We start from the raw sequence: 22,779 nt of genomic DNA, 5'->3' as shown, positions 1-22,779 counted from the left end.
GACACAGCGCCGTGTCAAAAGCGAAGGGTCACAACCTCCCCGTGGCTCTAAAGCTCTGCTGTCCCCGATCTCTGCTTTAGGACCGGCGCTGAAAAACCTCTGGCAGGACAGAAAAATGCTCAGCCCGTTTCAAAAAGCACTCAAGAGGCTTCTGCTCTGCTGTACAATTACGGCAATTTGCTTTACAGAAATACAGAGCGCTGGCAGCCAATGACCCGCCGAAACGGTCCGGTGGGATGAAGTCGGTCCCCAAAAAGCCAGAATCTGTTTCCAAGTCCTGCTTTGTTGACACTTCTCACTAGGGATCATCCTTAAAACCCGCGTCGGCCATAAAAATGCGAGGTGTTCGGGGGGGGGGGGGGGGGGGGGGGGCGCAGTCCCCCCCAAAAAAAGTTGTCAGGACAGATTTAGAGAGATCTCTCTCTCTCTGGCTGGAGGCCACCTAGCTGGGTTCTGGGGGAAGCGTGACAGGAAGAGGCACGCATCAGAACAGGACTAACAAAGAGAAAGCGTCGTGAGGAGGAAGTGTACAGGATGCTCCTCGTCTCATTGTCTCATGGCCGCGGACAATACATGGAGCTAATAATGCTCGAGGTTGTTTGGCCCACTGGATGTCAACGGCATGTTAGGAAGCCATGACCCGCGACTCAAGTCCTGGAATCTTAGTAGATCTGATTGAACAATGTGGGGGGGTGGGGTCACAGAACACGCAGGCCTCTTTCATGCTCTTTATACGAACAGGACTGTAATTGTGCTTCCAGAGAGAGACAGAATGTGGCTGTTAGTCCATGAACAGTTCTCCATTATGTGTTGTTTTTAATGGATCGACAACACGGCGGAGGGTGGGGGGTGGGTGCTTAATGTTTTCAAATGAAAATCATCATCGTCATCATACACTATCGCCTACAAATGTCATCTGCTGTTGATTGTAATGACGCTAGCGAGAAACAATAACAGAGAGACCTGCAGCCTCACTGTAAGCAAAGCTTTGACAAGCGGCTGAATACTCCTACACCCCCCCCCCCCCCCCCCCCCCCCCCACCCCACCCTGCCTCCCCGAGGCTATGATTACTGTGACAGAGAGGGTGAGGAGAGAGAGAGAGCGACGTGATGATGGGTGACATGACTCACCTCCTGCCTTCAGGCTGCCCAGGCTGGCCGAGCTGTCCGACTGGGAGTTGCTGGCTCCTTCTCCGTCTGAACCCGACTTCACTCGCTTCTCTTTCTCTGGGCGGGGGAGGGGGAGGGGGAGGGGGAGGGGGCAAACAAGAGGAGGTAATTATGATTCAGGAGCTAGTAACTGCTGGGTGAGTGACTAGAGGAACTGTTTACTTTTCTAGCTGCCTGAAAATGTCTCCCTAACCCGAGCATATAATGAGTGTCAACAAATCAGCGGCAGTAAATTGGCAGATAAGGTGAAAGCCATTACTCAAGCCATCTGCCAGCTGAGACCTAGAGGGCCTGGGCTTCCGCGATTGCGGCGCACATCCTTCGCACCGCAGTGAATGCCGTCACTGCGGCATTTACATAGAGCGGGCACGGCATCTGGGTCAGATGGATAACAGGGCTCTGCTCTCTCCAAACCTGTGGAGAGGAAGGTTTCCCACCAAGGGGCACAGCCGGTAACGGCTCTACCTGGATTTGCTGAACAACTCCTAAACTCAGCCTAGATTAGAGCAGTTACAGCAAAAGTCAGTCTCAAATGTTACAGAGTTTCATGAGTACCGTCCTCCACGCAGAATATCTCTGCTTGAATGCCACCTCCAGGCAACTTCTGACAGGTCAGGACTCCTCTCGAGGAGAGATGGGAGTGATTTATTAGGCTATTAGGTATTTACTCCTGGTTCGAAAAAGCGGGCTGAGAAGTGACGTCCTGCTCTGAGACGCTTGATGAATACAGGTCCGGTCTACTCACAAATGCATACAAAAAACGCCCCAAACTGTGCCCGCTAGCTAAAATGTCACCGTTTCCCAGGACGTTGAAGGTTAAGCGGATGCTCAAGCAAGACCTTCTGAACAAGTGTGAAACTCCCTGAGGGGCCAAGACGCTGACTCACTGGAACTCAAGCTTTCAATACTGTGGCTGCGGAGGATATGTCCCATTTCCCATGAGCCCAGGTAGCTTAGCGATGGCGGCGTTACAAAACTTTCCCCATGGGCACCCGTTTTCCCCTCTATTGCCTCTCCAGTGTGCAGCTTTCAGCCCGCTAAACACGGAAGCAACTTTAAGAGATATGAGGGTTCAAAGCTAGCTGTAGTGTTTACAGTGAATATTCTATGAATACAGATTCATGAACAGGGATGGGAGCAGTAATATGCAGAGGAATGTGGGTCAGGAATGTGTGGTGGGCTCAGCAGAACCACTGTGGGTGGTGGAGGAGAGTTTTTGTGAGACGCAGAAAGCAGCACACTAGAGAGACATACAGCAGATACCCCCCCCCCCCCCCCCTCTTCCTGCCCTGATCCTCCAGGGTCTTGTAACTTTAATGAAACAGACTCACAAGGGTATATTTTTTTCACCCTACCTCCCTTTCTGCTTCTCTGCCACATAAGAGCACCGATAGTTCTTTTTGAAAAATACGAATATCCCCCCCCCCCCATAACCTCCAACCAGCTACGCATCGGTTCTCCTCCATCGGCGCACTAGAAGAACTAGAAGAGAGCCGCTCGGCAAATTAAACGGCTTATTAGGAGAGGTGAAGAATGGTGAGCAAGCGAGACGAGAGGAAAAAAAAGAAAAGAAAAGAAAAGAGAAATGTGGGAGACTAAAAAGTACGGAGGTGAAAGAGCGAGGAGGCAGACGATTAAATATTCAACTCAAAGTTACAAACCTCCAAGTGAAGAGGCGCGAGGCAAGGAGCCCGTGGCCTTGATGTAGTGTGTGTGTCTGTGGGGGGTGGGGGTGGAAATGGAAACCAAGAAGATGGAGAAATGTGGAGTAAATAAAAAAAGAAGAAAAAAAAAAGAGGCTGCTCGAATTTTTCCTACAGTGCCAGTGTGTCTCTAAAGGACTGAATATATGAGCTCTCCTTCGCGTGAGACGGGATCAATGGCACCGACACCGAATCTGTCAGGGGGTTGAGCTCCCACTGGCACACGCACACAATCATTTTCCTTTCTCTCTTACTTCCCCAACCCCGACGCTCCTCTCTCCGCCCCGCCTTTCATGCTCTCTTGGCCTCTCTCCTCATCCCCCCATCCCCCTCTTCTTCTTCTTCTTCTTCTTCTTCTTCTTCAGCCGTCTCCCTTCCCTATAATAAGCAGAAGCGAGTGCCGCGATGGGAGGGGGGGAAGAGGGAAAAGAAAATAACTCGACGGGGGTGGGGTGGGGTTCAAGGTGCCAGGTGCAAAACAAGACAAGACAGCAACAAAGGATAATCACCGAAAATTCAAAAGGGTGACTACAAGGGCGACAAACCTGTAGAGATGGAGAAGGTTGGGGGGGGGGGGTGTTGTGATGCAGAAACAAACATTATGTGGCCGCTCATTTACTCTGGAGTCATACATGCAGTAAATTACACGCGTGTTCTGCTGAGCTGTGAGACGCCACCCTTACACGGCACTTTGATTGCCTGCTGTGTCCAAGGGGGCGCCTGAACAAGCGCTGTCTGCTCATCTCCTCAGTGCAGGCTGCTCTCTTTAAAAAGAGGTGGGACGAAGAGGAACATTGGTTTTTTTCGCAGTAAAGATGAAATATATCCGGGGGGGAAAATCCCAAAGTCCCTTTCTCACTGTAAAAGGAAACGGAGAAGATTTACCTTCAGTCTGCCCACCTCTGCCCCAGTCTAACCCTCAACCCCCCCATGTCGATACCCAGATGAGTCTTTAACCATGACCGAGTTGTCTGTAATAAAGAGGCGTCACTAAACTAAAAAAAAAAAAAAAAAGGTCTCTCTGATTTATGGGTGACAATTTAACCGCTCTAGGGGGGGAAACTGGTTCAATCAATGAGGACATTCCTCTACTGTGTGTGTGTGTGTATGTGTGTGTGTGTGTGTGTGTGTGTGTGTGTGTGTGTGTGTGTGTGTGTGTGTGTGTGTGTGTGTGTGTGTGTGTGTGTGTGTGTGTGTGAAGGAACAATTCTCCACCATTTCACATGACCCCTGTAGAGGGTGTCACGGCCATGACCAGGAAGACCTCAGGATTAAATACAGGACCATTGTTCGGCCATTAAGAAGGGAGGTAAAAGGTGTGTACAGTAAATGGAGAGGATAACAATAGCGGGGGGGGGGGGGGAGGAGAAGAGAGGAGCGTTTTCACTCATCCGTCACACTCCTGTGCTCCCATGCGTACCTTCCTTGGCAGCCTGCCAGAATTCAAACGCCACTCTGAAAGCCTGGGCCACCGTTAGGGTGACCGCCTGGGCCTGTTGGAGGGAAGCAGAAGAGAGCGACAGTGAGACAGCGGGGAGGGTGTGAGAGAATGAGCAGCACTCACACGCATCTCATGCACACCAGGGGGAAACTCGCCGCCGACGAGGAGGAGCTGTGACCGTGATTAAAAAAAACAAAAAAACAAACAGGAAGTGACCGCCGACAGAAGAGGCTCCTTTCAGAGACACTTGAGCAGGAGGAAGAGAAGCCCGTGGGCTCCATGACGAAGTTGTTTATGTAACCGGGGAGGATACGTGGCCTTTAGGCCAGAACTAAATTAGTGAGGGGAAGGAAAAGGAGGGCGCGGCTGCCAAACCTCCAGGGATGGAGAGAATGCCAGAGAGAGGGACGAGAGAGCCGCCCCGCCCTTCATGTTCTCACTCCTCATCCTTCTCCTTAACTTAGTACTTGGACATTTGCATACATACAAGTAAAAAAAAAAAAATAATAATAATGGAGGTGCGGTTGTTCTGAGGTCTCCTTGCAACTTACTGCATGAAGTGCTTTTCCACAGATTGCCAGCAGCAGCAGAAGCTGAATGGATTACCTGAATGCAGAATCCTGCACCGTGAAGAATCGGTCGCTCTACATTCGTAGCTACAGCCTGCGGCTTTATTCCACTGTACATGTATGTAAATGTGACCACTTTAAAATGGATAGTTTTGAACCAATTTGCTGATTTCCTTTCTTGCTAAGAATCGGTTGAAAATAAAGATGAGAAATAAGACGATGATTTTGTTGACTTCGGACAGAGCTAGGCAACCTCTTTCCCATCGCATCGTATATATTTAGAATCGATGAGTTGCACACTCTTACAGAACGGGCGCATGCGAACCTCAAGTTATTCGAGCAGTTTTGCGACGCGTGCTTGCGCTCGTTAACGTACCATTTTTCTCTTGGTGCAGAGGAAGGCGTGACACTCCAGAGTCTCGTTGTGCTGGCTCTGGACGATGTAGGCAAACACTTTGTCGTGCATCTTGTCCGCCGTGCAGTACGATATTCTGAGAGAGAAAAGAAAAACACACAGATTTAAAAAAAAAAACCTCTAAGACTTAATGGAATCATCGCAGGTCGAGTGGGGCCGTCGTGCAACGTAATCTGCACTAAGCCCTTAAGCTATACCAGCAATCTGACTAAACTGTCCAATCTAGCGTTTCTCAAAACTGCGATAAACAAAAACAAAAAAAGAAATATTCCTGCCATTCTTGAAGCCAGCTTGCACTCTCAATCTCACCGCTCCGCACGGGATCAAACACACACACACACCCCCCAGCTGTGGTACGGCGCTGAACCGGGTCATGTATTTGAACTGAACACGCCTGCACACATCTGTGCCGTTCGGCCAATGGGGCGGCGTTCCTTTTTCGGCTTTCTTTCATCACGCTCCCACTGCGTCCGCCTGCTTAACGACCATGGCGCACAGCTCTAAAAAGGACATATTTTTGATTGGGCCCGGTCCCTGTGAGGTACATGAAAGGACTCGTACAGACGGAGGTGTTCCCGTCTTGCTCTGGTGTGGGAGGTCATCTGCTGCACTGGAAGGCATCAGTCTCGCTCGTCCGTCTCAGGTGCGGAGCAGAGATTGGAATTAGGCCGTAAACGCTCCACAAATAAGATTTCCTCCACTATCCGATCATCACGTTGTAACCCCGACACCAACGTGACGGGCTCACTGGGCAGCCAGACACAAAACGATGGAGGAAAGCAATAATGAACGTCTGCCATCTGTCCTTCCTTTCCACTCCCGAGCATCACCAGCGCTGCGCTCAGACTTCTCTGTGGGAGAGCAACACACTCGGTTAACTAGTGACTAAGGAATATGAGGTGTGGATGTAATAAATGAATGAATAAAAGGAGAGGGAGGAAAAAGTTTGGAGAGGTTTGAGAACCGCAGCTGCAGTCTGCGCAACACGAGATTTACGGGCAAATGTTTCGGGAGGTAGAACGTCGGGGGGGGGGGGGGGGGGGGGGGCGTCTAGGCAAATCCATTTCTTTTATTGGCCGTCCATCTTCTCAGCAGATGTCCGGGGAGGAGAGCTGGAGAGACAACCGGCTGCTTTATGTCCCCACACCATCCCGAGGTCACAGCTGGACCCACCTCACGGAGTCGGGCTTTTAATTGCTGTAGTATTTACCTTACGCTCTTCCGCTGAGAGCATCCATTAATTAATGCAGTTCAGTGAAATGTGCGGTGAGGGGAAAGATACAGGTGCGTCGCTGCAGCAGCTGTGACAAACAGCTCTTGGAGGCCATTAAAGTACTTTCTGTATTTTTTTTTCAAATCTGTACACACGGACTGGATACACATATTTTATATCATCTCTGAGGTGCATTTTAAATAAAGACCCACAAATATGCTCAAAAAAAGAAAGAAAGAAAAAAAAGACGCTCCTTCATATTCCGAAACTTGAGAATCATCACGTTTTTAAGCTTTCTTCAGAATCAGCCAATTCAGTGATAGCTGTCTGCACATCCGTGTGTATACTGCAAACAGGAAATGATAATAGCTACTTCGGCAGTGATGCTAACTAAATTTGCCATTGTCAATCAATCAATCAATCAATCAATCAATAGGCTGAAAAATGTATCAGCAATTTTGATGATTAACTGATCATTGAAGACAAAAAATGCCAAAGATTCTCTGGTTCCCGCCATCTAGGATGTGAACAGTGGGTAGAGCCACTGGATCAGCTAAACAGCTGGTGGTCGAGGCAAAACAATCGATTTGAACGAGGACTTAAATGAACTGTGAGAGGTCTGTTCAGTTCCATCTCACCGTGTCTGGATGGAAGACACTTACTTCGACGGACTTCTGTGTGCGACGTTCCTCAGTTTACACCTGAGACAACAGGCCAGCAGTGACTAGCCCAGGTTTTCAATATGGATCAATCCTGTATGCCTGAGAAATGAACTCCATCCCGAATATTCTAAGACGCGCGGTCAGGAGGCGGTTGTTCAACTATGTAAACTCGTAGACTCGTCCTCAATCTGCCAGCTTTCAGGGCCAAATTATTCAGCTTAAGCCTATTCATGCTCGGGAAAAATGATGGAAAGTCCCAATTCTCCTTGATATGTAGAGTCATGAATGTGGAATTTCAGAAAAAAAGCGATTCAAGCTCGGATCATAAGCTCGAGGCCAATGGAGGCAAGGCAGCTTTAAGCGTGCAGGCTGTGGCAGGCAAGTGAGATCTGTAGGCGTTTACTAGAGAGAACGTGTGTGTGTGTGTGTGTGTGTGTGTGTGTGTGTGTGTGTGTGTGTGTGTGTGTGTGTGTGTGTGTGTGTGTGTGTGTGTGTGTGTGTAAAGATCAGATATACAGCTGTTGTAGTGCTCCCAAGAGAGTTGAGATTGATGAGACACACCGCCGATAGACAGAGTACTCTCCACACACACACACACACACACACACACACACACACACACACACACACACACACACACACACACACACACACACACACACACACACACACACACACACACACACACACACACACACACACACACACACACACACACACACCTGCTCCAGTATCCGTCCCGTGATGGATTAGAGGAAACACAACAACTTATATTTTATTGTGGCCGATCAGGACAAGCTCAGGGTGAGAGTGTTTCATAACTGGGGCCGCCCGACTGAGTCATGGACACAGAATGTGTTGGAGCCTAAAGAGGACTGACCTGTATATGGAGATGTTTTCTATCAGCTGGTTGGAGGCACTGTCGTAAAGGATGATTCCTCGCGGGGAGACCGTTAACGTGACTTTCTGGAGTTTTTTTCCACTGGCTTTAGCCTGGAAGGAAGAGGAGGAAAAGAAAGAAAGGGTGGATGGGGGGGGGAGGGGGCACAAAGAGAAAAGAGGGTATGAGAGTGAGACAGAGATAACACAGGAAAACCAATCTAACTAAGTATTTATGTAAATAATGCTATTTTAATTTAATTTGTTTAAATCAGACCAGCTAAGCAGTTTAATACAGAATCCAGACTGTAGCTCAAAAGTAAATATAAAAATATTACTCCTCACGAAGTGCATCTATGACGTAGTATGACAGGTTGAAAAAGACCCCAGTCAGCAGCCTAACGTCCTTTTTAAAGAGGGACACCAAGGGCAGCCAACAGATCAGGCCCAATCAGAGCCTCGGCCTTCCTCTCCATACATCAGCGGCGGCTCGAGTCCCCACCGTTCTGCCGCCGCTAACTTCATTATCCACCGAGCTGCCAGGTCCAATAACACGAAGCCCTTTTCTGCCGTGATAAAGCTGGCTGAGCCATACATACGGAGCAACAGTGTCTAAACTAATTGCATCCTCGTCTAAATGTCAGCCCGCGCCTCGGGGTGGAAAGAAGGCAGCCAACCGGTCACTGTTCACCGAGGGTGTCATTCAGGTCACCGACGGGAGAAAACTACTGGATGACTCCCAGTGGTGGAGGAGGTGGTGATGTGGGGAAAGATGTGATATGCGCTTGAGCAAAACTCATTTTCTGGGAGTAGTTTTCTGAATAGGAGTGCTTTGACAAGAGAATTTAGATGCTATTCCAGTTATATGTGTGTGTGTGTGTGTGTGTGTGTGTGTCTCACCGTGGCCACTATCCTCTTGACAGCGGCCGCAGACAGCTCCTCTCCTTTGGGCTGCTCCACCATGGTGACCCCCAGGTACTTGAGCTGGAACACCATGCCCTCCAGGAGGGTCTCCCTCGTGTCCGTCCAGTTCTCCGGGAGCTCTGCGGACGAGAGACACTCCGTCAGACACGTGTCATGTTGTCTCAGCTGTATGAGACACAACAGCAGCCAAACCGTGTCCTCATTATGGGTGTGTGTGTGTGTGTGTGTGTGTGTGTGTGTGTGTGTGTGTGTGTGTGTGTGTGTGTGTGTGTGTGTGGCACACGCTTTTTAGCTATTCCTCTTGGCAGGAAAGCAACAGCATGCGCTCCAATGGAATGTTTACTCCACTGGAATGTTTACTCCAATGGAATGTTTACTCCACTGGAATGTTTACTCCACTGGAATGTTTACTCCACTGGCTAAAATTTGAATTACAAAATATGTTTAGCATGCTGTTAGTCAACATCTGAGTTGTAGTAGTGATGAACTGGATGACGCAGTAGAGTGATATTAACTCCATCAATGACTAGTCTCTGCTTGAAAAATCAAAGTTTGTTATTGTGTATGAAAATATGAAATAACTGACAATAAAAACTCTTTTGTTTGGTTAATTATGTAAAAAAGGGAGCAGGGGTTTATGTCAAGGTTAGAAATTAGCACCATCCACCAGCCAAAATGTTAAAAAAAAAAACACACTGTACACTATAACCCTGGTCTCTTATTTCCACTTAATTATGAATCCCACTGCTTTTTGTGGAAAGACCCGCTCTCTCTGTAGCTGGTTGAGGCAATTGCTTGAGGTTAGACGTTGACCTCCAGTAATTTGGGGACAGGACAGCTCAGAGCTCAGGGCGGAGTCTCACCAAGAAAAGCTGGAGGCTTCACAGAGCCTTATTTATTGATGCCATCTTTGTTTCGATTTGGAACGAGGTAAAAAAAAAAAAAAAAAAAAAAAAAAAAAAAAAGGATTTTAAATCTTTTGTTAAATCAGCAAACTAAACATCTTATATCCAAATGGGCAGAAGTCTTTAAGGACTCTGGACATTATTACTCAACACTTGTTGCAGCTGCTTCACAACTAAAGTATTCAAGGGAATTTCTGTGAAGCAGGGAGGGAGTGTTGAGCTCCAGTCATCGCTGGTACCTTACTGTAAATCAGGTTTGCGAGGCGAATGTTTTTCCCCAGCTTTTTGACAGCAGACGTACAGCTTTACACAGGTGACCTGGTTAGCTGAAGGGGTGCAGGTGTTTGAACCCAAAACAACCACAGACTTTTCAATCACCACACCAAATGTAGGAGGGGAAAAAAAAACAATCAGAACTTCTGCGGTGGTATTTGGAACGAACCCGTTTTCATGGTTTTAAACTCGGTGTCAAATACAGGTTGAAGAGACAGAACTGCTCCCTCACGACCGTCTGCCAGAACTCATTTACAATCCAAACTACCGCCGGCGAAGTCATTCATAAAAGATCATCTCCTCCAGCGCACGAGACGATGACACTTATTCAGGACTCAATATTGTACATTTTGTCTCTGGAATGAAACTCCGGGGCTGTGGTTTTTGATTTCTTTTATCAGAGGAAAATCGCTTGGCGAGCTGCTCGAGGCGGCGCTGTGCTTCTCTTCATATGATATCAGTATGAAGACAGCCGGGGGGGGGGGGCTGGAGCAGTGAAAGAGAAAAAAGGAGAACAACTTCTTCCATATGACACCAAATCAGTACGACCCGTGTCATAACGCCGCCAGGTGCTTTCAAAATGGTGGGGAACATTATTCAGAGTAGGCAACAAAACGCCTCTTCAGTATTCAGTCGTTTGCTCCGACAATAAACGCGCTAAACTTCTCCTCACTCGGCTCATAAAAGGTTTATGGACTTGCCACCATGAGGTGTGTGATCGCGAGCAGAGGGATCCATTGGTCTCCTCGAAAAGGTCAGAAAACACAGTAGACATGTGCTTTGTTGGAATAGTTCAATGAATAGTTTCTATGATCTCTCATCTTCAACCGCTTATCCGGGATCGGGTCGCAGGGGGGCAACGGCTCCAGCAGGGGAGCAGCCTTCTATGATGCATATGCTAAAATATAAAAAAAATATGACAGGTTTCGGCTTCTCAAGTGTTAATATTTGCTGGTTTTCTTCGTCTTATGAGAAAGTAAAGAAACTAAATATTGAGGGGTTTGGACTTAATGGACACTTTTTGTCATTTTTGTCTATTTTCTGTAAATTCATAGACTTAAAAAAAAAAAAAAAAAGATCAGCAGATTAGTGTATTTGACCTGCAAACATTGCATAGCTTTTAATGATGGGATATTATTGATTAGCATTTCCAGTTCACATTGTTTAAAAAACCGTAGCAACAAAAGCTCAAGCTGTTACAACCACACAGTACTATCCGTCTGCTTGACAGCCAGTAGTCAGCCCAGTAAGTGAACTATTTTAAAAGTCATTTAAATTATACTCTGTGAACACCATCACTTAGGAGCCCATAGCGCTCAGGGAACCACTTGGGAACCGTGGCAGAGGTCAACCTATAATATTCCTTCTTTTCTTCAACAGCCAAACCACGGCAACCGTGAGTGGTTGTGGAGAAGGGCTCAGCTTCGTCTAAATGCAGCTCTAACCGAACCCATACTTAAGTAATGGGCGAGTCTGAAGTGAACACCCGCTTCTGGGTTCAAGGTCTTTGAGCTCCTAAGTGTGGGGAACGCATCAGGCTGACGTCCTGAGGCTGATCCCGTGGTTGCATTAGTGCCTGGATAAGTAGCACCCTCGCTGTAATAGAACCTGCGGCGAGGAATCATTAGCTCCCCTTCACGACCCGAATCAAGTCACCCGGCGGCCTGCGAGTGTCCATTACGAGGTGTGGCCACTTAGGACTTTTGCGGACGGCTACGGGTGATGCCGGCTTAACCTCGGTTAGCATTTTGAACCTTTAGTGCGAGCTCCTGTTTGTGAAAAATGACTTGAGGTTGTTGGTTTTTTTCGGTGTTTACAAGAATCAACACTGCCGACAGGTCCGCTTCACTGGGTTTCAACAACATGTAAGAAGCGCTTTGAAGCGCTTCGAGGCTTAGGAGAGACGTCTTTCACACAACACACTCGTGCTGGTCCAGAGCGGAGGTATCAGAAGCAAGCCTCGGCGCCTCCACCGCCCATACTAATGCTCGCAGGAGGCAAGTCTCTGGGGAGGACCAGCAGCTCCCCCCCGACTGCAGAGTCCTAGGAATCCCCCCATCGAGAGAGGATCCTGAGGAGGCTGCTGTAAGAGCAGACGACGCCAATGATGGGATTCCTGCCTGAAATACATGAGGAGATGACTAGTATGCTAAAAAAAAAAAACGTGCAATGTTCCTGAGCAATGAAACAACAGCTTTCTTTAAAAACAGTTCAAATACAGTTCTCATGAACTACAGCTATTTTTAAACCCGGCGCATATACCCAGAGTGCTGCTTTGTATGGAATAATAATCCATTTTCATATTGGTCACATTTGCATTCACATAACCAATCGACCCAACCCCCCCCCCCCCCCCCCCCCCTCCACAGCAGCTCTCTGCAGCTGCGGCGCTGATTAGAGCAAACATCAAAAGGCTTCTGGGCTCCGCCGGCGCTGTGGCTGGTCAGAGGGCGCCGCTCGCCTGGATGACACCGCCTGTAAGTAAGCCGGAGAGAGCTGGGGAGGAGGAGGGGGGGGGGGGGGGCAGCGACTGCTTCCAAGCGAGTGCAGGACGTGTGAGGGGTTTGTTTTAGCCAATTATCTTCAAAGCATAACGTGGATAATGAACCGGTGGGGGTCACCGGGTCTTGTTCTGGTCTTCCTGGGGCCACGTGGCTGCTGCACCCGGAGCCTCTGGGAGACCTGCTGACCACCTCTAAAAACACACAAACCCACTACGTAAATATCGACCGCAGCAGAGACGCTCATCCCAGACCAGGGAAATATGGAAGGAGAGTCAGTGAACAGGAACAAATAGTGACAATGTGATAATGTCATGGGGGATTGAAAAAAGAAGAAGAAGAATTCACCACTCCCAGCATCTGTCAACCTTGGATTAAGTCCCAGATGACACTAATCTCATCAGGGGGAAAAAAAACTGGTCTAAATAAAGAGGTTCTTACATAAAAGCCCCTCAGACAGAACCGTAACAAGTGCCTTTGCTCTGTTGTTGGGCCTTAAAGAAAACCCGGAAACACACCTCATATAGACGTTGTTCAGGTCAACTTCAGGATATCAATATTCATGAACATGTATGATATTTACACGGAGGGCTTATGGAGCCTCATCAAGGATGCTTTGAAGGCCGACTTGCCTTCAAAAGCAAGACACTGGGAGATTCATGTTTCATGTTAACCACTAAGCATTATATCTCAGGAAAAGAAGTCTCAGGAAAAATGTTTCTTCCTTTGCGTTTAGGAAATGTTTGTCTTCTGGCCAGCTAGTTTTTAATTGTCCACAATTGTGTAATGTGATAACAGTTAGTGTAGCGCAACAAAGAGAGTATGTGCAATCAATCATGTTTGTGGTATTTAACTTGTATTACCACTTCAAGGACAGTAGTAGAACTTTTCAAAAACTAAAAGAACTCAAAAAAAAGGTACGGGAAGAGCAAAGAGCTCCGCAAAAGGCCAAGGTCATGCCTCATCTCGCAGCGATACCGAAAACAAAACAAAAATCATTTGTGAATTTGACCAAAAATGCGTTGGCTCCTCCCTTGGCCCGTGCTACAAGCCTCCAAAAAGTTTCATGAAAAATCGGGGTAGTCCTGCTGACAAAATGATTAAAAACTGGGCCTGCTCCACATCCAACCGTCACTCTTTCTCCGCTGTGGAAAAGGACACCAGCATTAAACGGCCACTATTCTGTGTGCTACCAACAGTGTTCAACATCCAGGCAGGTATCCGGAGCTGCGTGGTTCAATGAACCTGCAAGCAGAATTCCACAGACCTCCAAGGGTCACACCAGGCTGCATTCATCAGACCGATGTGGAAGAAAATGCTTCCGAAAAAAAAGGTCTCAGCCTCTTCCTTTAACATCCAATCATCTGAGGAGTCGATGCAGGAGCCGAGACTTTTTCACCAAGTTTTAATGAAGCTGAAACTACAGAGGCGCCGGCGTCCTTTTGATTGCAAGCAGAGATCTGGAGGGGCAAGACGGGTCTCGCGAAGTATAATCAAGAGGGATTTGAAAGATGAGCCGGCGCAGCACCAAAGCATGGCGAGGGGTGGTGGAAGCGGTGTTTTGGTCAAAGCCGACACAGAGGAGATGGAGCGGGCAGGATATGGACACGGGAGGGTCGGCGAGGATTCACCATCTCTCTCTCTCTCTCTGTCAAGAGACAGCGACAGTAATGAGGAGAGAGGACCGGCTCTTCCTGGCCTCGTCTCTGCTTTAAGAAGGGAAGACGACAGGCGGACATTCAGAGGGAGGGAGGGAGGGAGGGAAGGAGGGAGGGAGACAAGAAGCTGCGAGGCGTTCACAAGTGAGGGGAAAAAGCAGATAGAAGAGGGAAAAGAGGAAGTGAGGTGATGGTGAAGTAAAAAGGCATATGCAAATGTTGGCAGAGAGTCAACGTTCCCACCATAAATTCACACGCAAATGTAATGGACAATTAGGGAGATGCAATAGTTTAATCGCCGTGGAAACAGTGGGAGTGCTGTGTTGTGGGTGCAGGCTCAATTAAGTACTGGAGGGAGATGTGCATGCAGCGATACCGCTATGACAACACAAAAATCACCATCAGTACGATCTAGCTTCCTTCTTGCCAGCGGTAATGAAAATAGTTTTTCTCTGTTGGGATGAAAACTCTTCTCCGCTCTTCCTCGCAGCCAGCGAAACCAATTTGAAGGTGAAAAACGGAAGCAGGCGATGGGAGTTTGGTTTGGTCTCAAGACCGACGCAGTGATTAAACCGTCACGTCACGCAGTAGGTGTCGCGATGTTCTAGCAGTATCTGGGAAAATCCTGTCACAATCCTTGTTCCTGACATCAGATGATGAGTGTACAGGAGTAAGCCTCCGCGCCGTGGAAAGGTTACAGAAGTTACACATTCAACAGAGTCTGAACGAATGATTACTTTTGGGATTCTAGGGAAGGTCGAGGGGAACTAGCAGCAGCGGTGACCCAGCTTGGTTTAACAAACAATACCGTTGTGTCAACAGTCAAAGCCCCACCACCACCACCACTCCACAGCTCCAGCAGGCTCCACGAGTCCAGCCTGCTGCATCAACAATTTCCCCCTTTGTCGAGGTTTGAAAAGGAGCCTCTGAGCGCTGAGAGCTCTCCGCGTGGCGTCGCATTGGCCTCAGCCAACGAGTGAGGGGTAGAGAATCCCGGCGCCTACGTCAGAGACCTCCGGACCCCAAACTGCGAGCGACTGTGTCGGGCTGTGACACACTGCTGCCCACCTGCATACCTTCTCCTGAACAAGTCTAATGGCTTCTGTTGTTCTAAAAAAAAAAAACACATCTGGCCCGGGGTAAACCGAGCACTGAAACTCGGCAAACTAACAGGGGCCTCCTTTCTTGCTTTGGTTCAAGATGTGCGTCACTATGGGATGTTGGGAAAAGGTGTGTACTACAGCTGACCCTCACGCGGTCCTCTCAGAGGATCAGTGTTTAACTAAGGAGAGGTAACAGGATCTCTTCTCCAGAGAAGCGCTGCGGGTTTATCTGCAATTCAGGGGATTGATGCACATTTGGTGAGCTGGTATTTCCAGCACCAGGACAGTATCGATAAACAATCATTGTAAACAAAAGTAGCGTCTAAAAGATCACTAGTTCCCAATATAGTATAGCTCAACTGCAACCTAAATGTGCTCATTAAAGGCCTCAGCTGACCTCGGCCTGCGGTGAGATGACCATCCTCTTATCGCACGGCGACAAGACACGTGCGTGCGCACACACACACACACACACACACACACACACACACACACACACACACACACACACACACACACACACACACACACACACACACACACAAAAAAAAAGACCTATTCCAGCATCATTAGATTCCAATCAGGACACTTTGGGCTAATTTAGAAACTGCAGACTCAGATGAGGAAAGATGCCTGCAGGGATACACAGAGACACAGCACAAAGCTTGTTAAGAGAGAGCCTTGGACAACCTCTAACTATGCCGCGGAAAAGTTAAGTCCCACATTTCTATTGCAGACTATTCTCTGTGAGTCTTGTGTAACCGTTCTGTTCTGTTGTGTTCTGGTCGGTGCAGGTCAGAGACGAGCGCCGTCATCACCATTTTCCGGGAAAAAACCCGCTGAGACGGAGCGTTTGTTATGAGGAGAGAGTGTAAAAGTGTGCGTACACATGGGGAGATCACTGTCTGCCCCCGCCTGGTACAAAGCCCGATCCGGTTCTATTGTTCCCCTTCTTAAAACGGGCCGCTTCTGTTGGAAAGGATGCAGGAAATGTTTCACATGTTATCGGAGGGAAAAACCAGGTCAAAGGCTCTCTGTGTGAGGTACACAAATAGCAATCGATACAAATGACCACAGAGACATAAACTACAGGCCAGTTAGCTAAAGGAGAAATCAATACAAAGTAAGTAAGATGAACAGTCAGTGAGGATCCTTGATGTCCAGCAGCCTGTGGCCTCTTCCCTCTCCTCTCCGTCCTCGTTTCATCTTATACACCAGCAGGCTATATGATATTCTTAAAAAAATCGATGTTGTTGCAGGACTCCCAATAACACAACGGAGGTGTTGCATGCGATCAGGATTTTGCAGTGGATAAGAGTCACGGTTTATGTCATAACATTGAGACGCGTGTCTTTTTTTTTTTCGGTATTGGCTAAATCCACTCGTAGAAAGGAAAGCGAGGCGAGGGAGAGGGAGGAGAGACGAGCGGTGCTGCCAGTCAGGGATTACGACCGATGACCAGCTGAGGCCACAATGTCCTCTCAGCGGGAGGCCCGGTTATGAAACTGATCCTAAAAAGCACCCTGTGCACAGCTAACCAGGAGGAGCGAGGTTCTGTTGCAACTGAAATTCGACTGGCAAATAAGGATGCAAAAGGATTGGCGTATCTTCAGTCTGTGCAAATTAGCAACATGCCTGCACATAATATGTGCGAGTATATATCTTAAATATTTCTATTTTGTAGAGGGTGTTAGCGGCTCCCGGGGCCCAGTGTCCAAAAAACGAAAAAAAGGACCCGCGAGGACCGCTACACCAAACCAATACAATAAAAAAAAACGGCATAAAATGAAAAATAAATAAACCATTCCTTCGCCTTGACAGTTTCCGACTCCTTGTTTTAGTCACATCTCGCCCCAAGGGCTGAGCAGTGAGCTTCTTGTTGAACCAGTTTCGACACACATGACGACCCCAGATTTGCGCAATGGGCCCCTGAGATTTTAAAGATGTGCGCAAATCTCTGCGTCCTTACTCATGTGTTTTCACGTGCCTCTTTGCACAGACACGTCTCAACTCGTAATTGCGGCAGCAGTAGCACAGACACACGGGTGGAGGACAGAAAGACGGTCAATGAGCGGTAATGGAATCTTCCATTCATAAAAACAACAACAACCCTGCCCTGCATTCCTAGGGAGTTTAGGGTGAGTCATTCCATGAGACTTCACAACCTCTGACTGGACACGACGGGGACTGTTTGGGTGTTTCGGTGCAAAAAAAAAAAAAAAAAAAAAAAAAAAAAAGAGCAAGTCTTACCTGAATTACATGCTCACCAGTGTGTGTGTGTGTGTGTGTGTGTGTGTGTGTGTGTGTGTGTGTGTGTGTGTGTAGGAGAAGTTTCATCAGCCACTTTGAGTTTCGTTCAACATCTACTGACTAAAACACCCAAAAGACCTCCACAAACTTCCACAGAGAAAAGGAATGCTGGAGGAGTCCAGCAATGTAGAGCCGTGGCCTTAACACGCCCGCAGTAGAATCTATTACTATTGACTCACTCGCTCAGAACGGATTTGTTACGACTTAGAGCGTCATGAGGTAACGAACAAGAATGCTGTTTTCCCTCCCTGCCTGAGGGTGGCGCTGCGTACATTGCGTGCGTGTTCTGATCCGCTGCGTCGCAGGTGATCGGACTGATTAGGCCTGATTTCTGTGGAGGCCGGCGCTCTTCCTCTCTTTTCTCCTCCAGCTCCAAACCAGACCGTGCTGCACCACCGAGGGGGTCGCTGATCCTTAGGAAGGGGGGGGGGGGTCTACCGATCGGATTGGCCATGCGTAAAATATAGCCTAAAGGCAGTCTGGGTAGTTGTAGGGGTGAGAAGCCCTTTTTGCTCATCTTGTTTTCTCCTGTTTATCTGTTAGAGAGGTAGGTACGCCGCCTGTATTTTTGTTTGTGTACTTTGGGAATGGGTAAGTATTAAAATATTCATAAAGATTGATTTGTTTATTGTTTTGGGCCCGGCCCACCCTGATGCTTATTGCTACAACAACTGCTCTAAATAAATAAGCATCGTGGACTGTACGGCAGCAGCACCGGTCCATTATTGGGAGTGTGTGGGGGGGGGGGAGGGAGACCCATCGTTATGCCTAGACCGGGCGTAACAAGATTAAAAATAAAAAAGGTTTTGTAATCGCTGAGGACACAGCGTAACTTCTGATTTGTGGGCTTCCCCCTTGCTGTGAAAGTCTCAGATGGCATTTGTTTCGCCACCAATATCTCTTCCTCCTGACAATGAGGCCGAAGAACTGAGAACTAGCACACCGGCCATATGTCTCCACATATGGCTGAAGGAGATTACATCAATTATTTCTTACCGGGGAGGTGAACTGGTTAGCCACCGTGCTTCCTGCCCAGACTTCCCTTTCGGCTTCACAGAATGCCATAATATTTCAAAAACTAATCTACAAGTGGGGCAAATAAAAGATGTGATGTTCTGTCTATTTCCTTGAATAACAAACAAACAAAAAAAAAAAAAACAGTCTTAGTGCGAAGTTGGTTTTCTCATTTAGTCTATTTTTAATTTGTCTTTTGGAGCGATTCATGCGGTTTACACTGAGAGAAAGAGAGTGTTTACTCTGAAGTAATAACACACGGGAATAGATGTACATTTCTCTAATCACAGGCAGCCAAATGCAACACAGCGCCGCGAATAAGAGATGAAAGTAGATCGCCTCACAAATTAATCACGCTGCAATTTACCGCTCAGCTTGGCCCGTGCCAGTTACTGGTGTCACGATGAACAATTCCGGTCTTTAAAAGCATCCTATTTGTCCTGCCGTGTCAGCTGAAACAAGAGAAAAGGCAAAAACACCCGTTTCCCTGCAGGATTTAAAAGTTGTCCTCTAGGAGAAACAGTGACAGAGCATGATTGTGCAGTCCTATCCGCACGTGACTCCACACACACACACACACACACACACACACACACACACACACACACACACACACACACACACACACACACACACACACACACACACACACACACACACACACACACACACACAAGCTTACAGATAGGGAAGATCTAAACAGGGCTATAAATCAGCGAGGGCTTTACAACTCCATAAAGGAATCCTGCTGGAAGCAATCTCCATTACAGCCTCGCAGCTCGCTTTTTGGGTGACTTTGTGCAAGTGCAGTGGGGACTGACTGGACAGTGTAGACCACATACACTGTCTATTCTGTAACGAAAAGGGAGGCTACTAAGGGTAAAAAGCAACTTAAAGGCCCACTGAGTCTGTCGTTAACAATTATGCCTTGTAAATTACAGCTACAGATGTATAATTTAGCAACCACGCCTGTCACTGCAGTGACACTATTTGAATAATGTTCAAAAATGCAAATCAGTCAACAGCTATGCCAACTATCCTGTGGCAGCGTTGGCTCTCACACACACACACACACACACACACACACACACACACACACACACACACACACACACACACACACACACACACACACACACACACACACACACACACACACACACACACCTGAGGTATTATTGATGCGGTCGCAATGGTTTAAGATCACACGCTGATCATTAGTCGTCTGCATGGGTGGACCGACATCCTCATATGTAGCCGCTTCAATATTGACAACCCCACCGAACAGACAGCTCCTTGACCGGGGACGTGGGAGGGAGCTGTCTCACTTCAATGCAGACAGGGATTTTCTGCCTCCCACACTTTTCAGGAAAGGAGAAAAAAAACAACAAAAAAAAAACACAGGTCTTCATGACCTAAAAATATGGTTGATGTTACATACCATTTACCCCCCCCCCTCCTTTAAAATGGGAACTATTCAGATGTAATGGGAGGGCAGCACAGAGGAACATTTTGTCAAGCTCAGCAGGCTGCCAAAAAGCAACTGAGCCGTTTCAAAACCACAGGAAATGACATCGCTGACACAATCGTGCCCGTGCAGACTGCGACACAACACAACAAAAAGCAATGAAAAAAACATGGTGCTAATGTTAGCCTACTGTAAATATTAGACATGCAGGGATCATTAAAAGGAGACATGGGCCAGTTTTATGAAAACAATGCTGGAACCTGTTAGGATCCCACACTGACAGGGGGAGAAAAAGAATGCAGAAGACTGGCTGCTTTGACGAGGCCAAGCCCACACACACCCACACCCACGGAAAAGAAAGACAACCTACTGGAGACATGTGGCAACATTTTGTCTCAAATGATGGACCCGTCTATACAACCCAAACAAGAAGTCACACTATTAAAAAGGAATTACTACAATTGGTGCTGTATCCCATGCAGAAAAGCAGGATCCACCAATTAAAGCAGAAGCTTACTGACACTGCAAGATGAGACAAGTTGCCTTCTTACTCGTGACTCTGCAGTTCACTGGTGCCAACTGAAACACGGTTTAAGCCCACAGTTATTATCGCAACGGATTGAAAAATAAAGAAGAAAAAAAAAGAAAAGAGGAAGACGAACGGTTAGTTGGTTGCAGACAAAACAGGAAGCTCGAATGAATATGCAATGTGGTTGAACAAATGATATGCTGAATATCACATTGGTTGACAGTCACAGGACCAGCTTCTCTGTCTGTCTGTTGTCACATATTGAATGTAGAGTCATGGCGAGGCTCACCATCAGCCCGGGCTTCCAGCAGCAGGGATTGATTGGTCATTAGTCCTCAGTGACCACTGTCTGGTCGGACCACGCAGACCATGTGCATCACACTCTTCCCCCCCCCCCCCCCCCCCCCAGAGAGGGGTGGACCAAAACAAAGCATCGATTGCACTGTGCACGTGTGACATCTTGATGCCAACTGCTCTGTTGTCTATGAAATAAAAATTAAAAAAAGAGGGGGGGGGGGCAATCCCCCTTTGTGTAAAGCAAACATCAAAGGGTATGTAGGCAGCTCAGCCTGCATGTGACACACATCACAGTGCGATCACACCTATGGACCGTGCTCAGCCGTCTGGGTGATGATCGCACACATCGTGGTTGTCTCTCCAGGCATCATGTGAGAATGACAAATATAAGCTAACGTGGCTTTCCCAATAATTGGAGCCCTTACTCGAGCTCGGCACTACGACGAGGTTCCCTGCAACCACTCCGCATACAGCCTCTCGTTTTTATTTTTTTTTGTTTCACATAGTAAATCGCCTAGCAACAGTGCGTTGCCAGGAAGACGACCACTCATCTGTTCATGCCTTTTGGCTCCAGTGACTCCCTCACTTCTCCCTCCTGTCGCTCATCACAGTATTTATATATGTGTGTATATATACATATACATATATGTATTTCAGCTCCCCGCTGAGCCCCTCTTGTACATTTCACCACCGTGTCAGCCAGAGTGACGTGGCAGAGGATTTCACTAACTTTTAGCACGGCACTGCCTGTGATTTAGTCCGAGTGAATAAAAACCGAGAAACGCATTGGACTCGTCAGATATGCGGAGACGCAGTTTGGGAGTTGAACTAGTTTCTCTGTGCGCAAAAAAAAGAAGAAAAAAAATAGAAAAAGCCTCAACAGGAGTCAGTTTACAGGCTGCGTGGCGCTGCTGTCAGTTTAAGTGTCAAGTTGAAAACCATAACAAACCGTTTGTGACTTAAAATACTCGCTCTAACGTTTAAATTGTCGTGTTTCGAGTGAATGTGTCGACCAAGCACCCCCCCACACACACACACTGACAGCTATCCTGGCTCCTCAACAACTGTAACTGACGTCCGCAGCCGAGTTGTAAAGTAGCGCTAAGTAAACACCGGTTGTAATGTTAGCTCCTGGTCGAGGCTAGCTTGGCTTGGTTCAGCCAAGTTAGCCTGGATTTAGCCAAATTTAGCACCAGCTAACGCCTTCACGGCAATGCACCGAACAGCTGAATACTCACTTTTATGTCTGCTCGCGGTCCACGACTGTTTGGCGATACTGGGGCTCCGTATAATTGCCCTTCCAGCGGATTTCAAAGCGTCCATATCGTAAAATCCAAAAAGTGGGGCAAAGAGCCCGAACGAGCGCCTGTGTTCGTTGTAGTGTCGAAACACTTCGCCTGCTTTAAGACAGACCTCTCCCGTTCAAACTTTTTTTCTGCTGTTTTTTCCTCCCCTCCGCGCGGATTGCTTTCAGTCGATGGTAGATTATCATTGTTCGTCCCCCTGGGCGGCGTTTTGTATGTAAATTAACCGGATAATGTGCGTGACGCCGGGTTGTGGAGTCACGCGAGTGAGGAGGAGGTTTGTTGCAGCCCGAGCGGGCGGTGCTGTTCCTGTTAAAACACGGCGCCGTCTTCACTCCCACCGGTGTCTTTTTCGTGACCAATGGTTTGTCAGTCACATCACGGGCTGCGGTTACTCCTCTGATGTTTAATTCAGCCACATTTGCTTCTACCTTCCTACCG

At 47.8% G+C, this 22,779-nt stretch overlaps 1 protein-coding gene across 1 annotated transcript in view; it reads right to left on the bottom strand.

The window, feature by feature from the left end:
* Positions 1-22,523, bottom strand: part of LOC137877947 (low density lipoprotein receptor adapter protein 1-B-like) — a 23,150-nt gene extending 627 nt beyond the window's left edge. The window contains exons 1-6 of the mRNA XM_068718134.1: positions 22,273-22,523; positions 8,953-9,095; positions 8,054-8,166; positions 5,260-5,374; positions 4,294-4,366; positions 1,048-1,227 (exon numbers count right to left, since the gene is read on the bottom strand). Coding sequence (XP_068574235.1) covers positions 1,048-1,227; positions 4,294-4,366; positions 5,260-5,374; positions 8,054-8,166; positions 8,953-9,095; positions 22,273-22,357 — 709 coding nt within the window. The 5' untranslated portion in view covers positions 22,358-22,523. The remainder of the gene's footprint in view (positions 1-1,047; positions 1,228-4,293; positions 4,367-5,259; positions 5,375-8,053; positions 8,167-8,952; positions 9,096-22,272) is intronic.
* Between the last annotated feature and the right edge of the window lie 256 nt (positions 22,524-22,779).

Source organism: Cebidichthys violaceus, unplaced genomic scaffold, assembly GCF_023349555.1.
Source record: "Cebidichthys violaceus isolate CVI_PGR_0920_01 unplaced genomic scaffold, fCebVio1.0.p SCAF_22, whole genome shotgun sequence".
In the NCBI taxonomy this organism is placed as follows: domain Eukaryota; kingdom Metazoa; phylum Chordata; class Actinopteri; order Perciformes; family Stichaeidae; genus Cebidichthys; species Cebidichthys violaceus.
The sequence above is the reverse complement of the archived record's forward strand: the minus strand, read 5'-3'. Positions and strand labels throughout refer to the sequence as shown.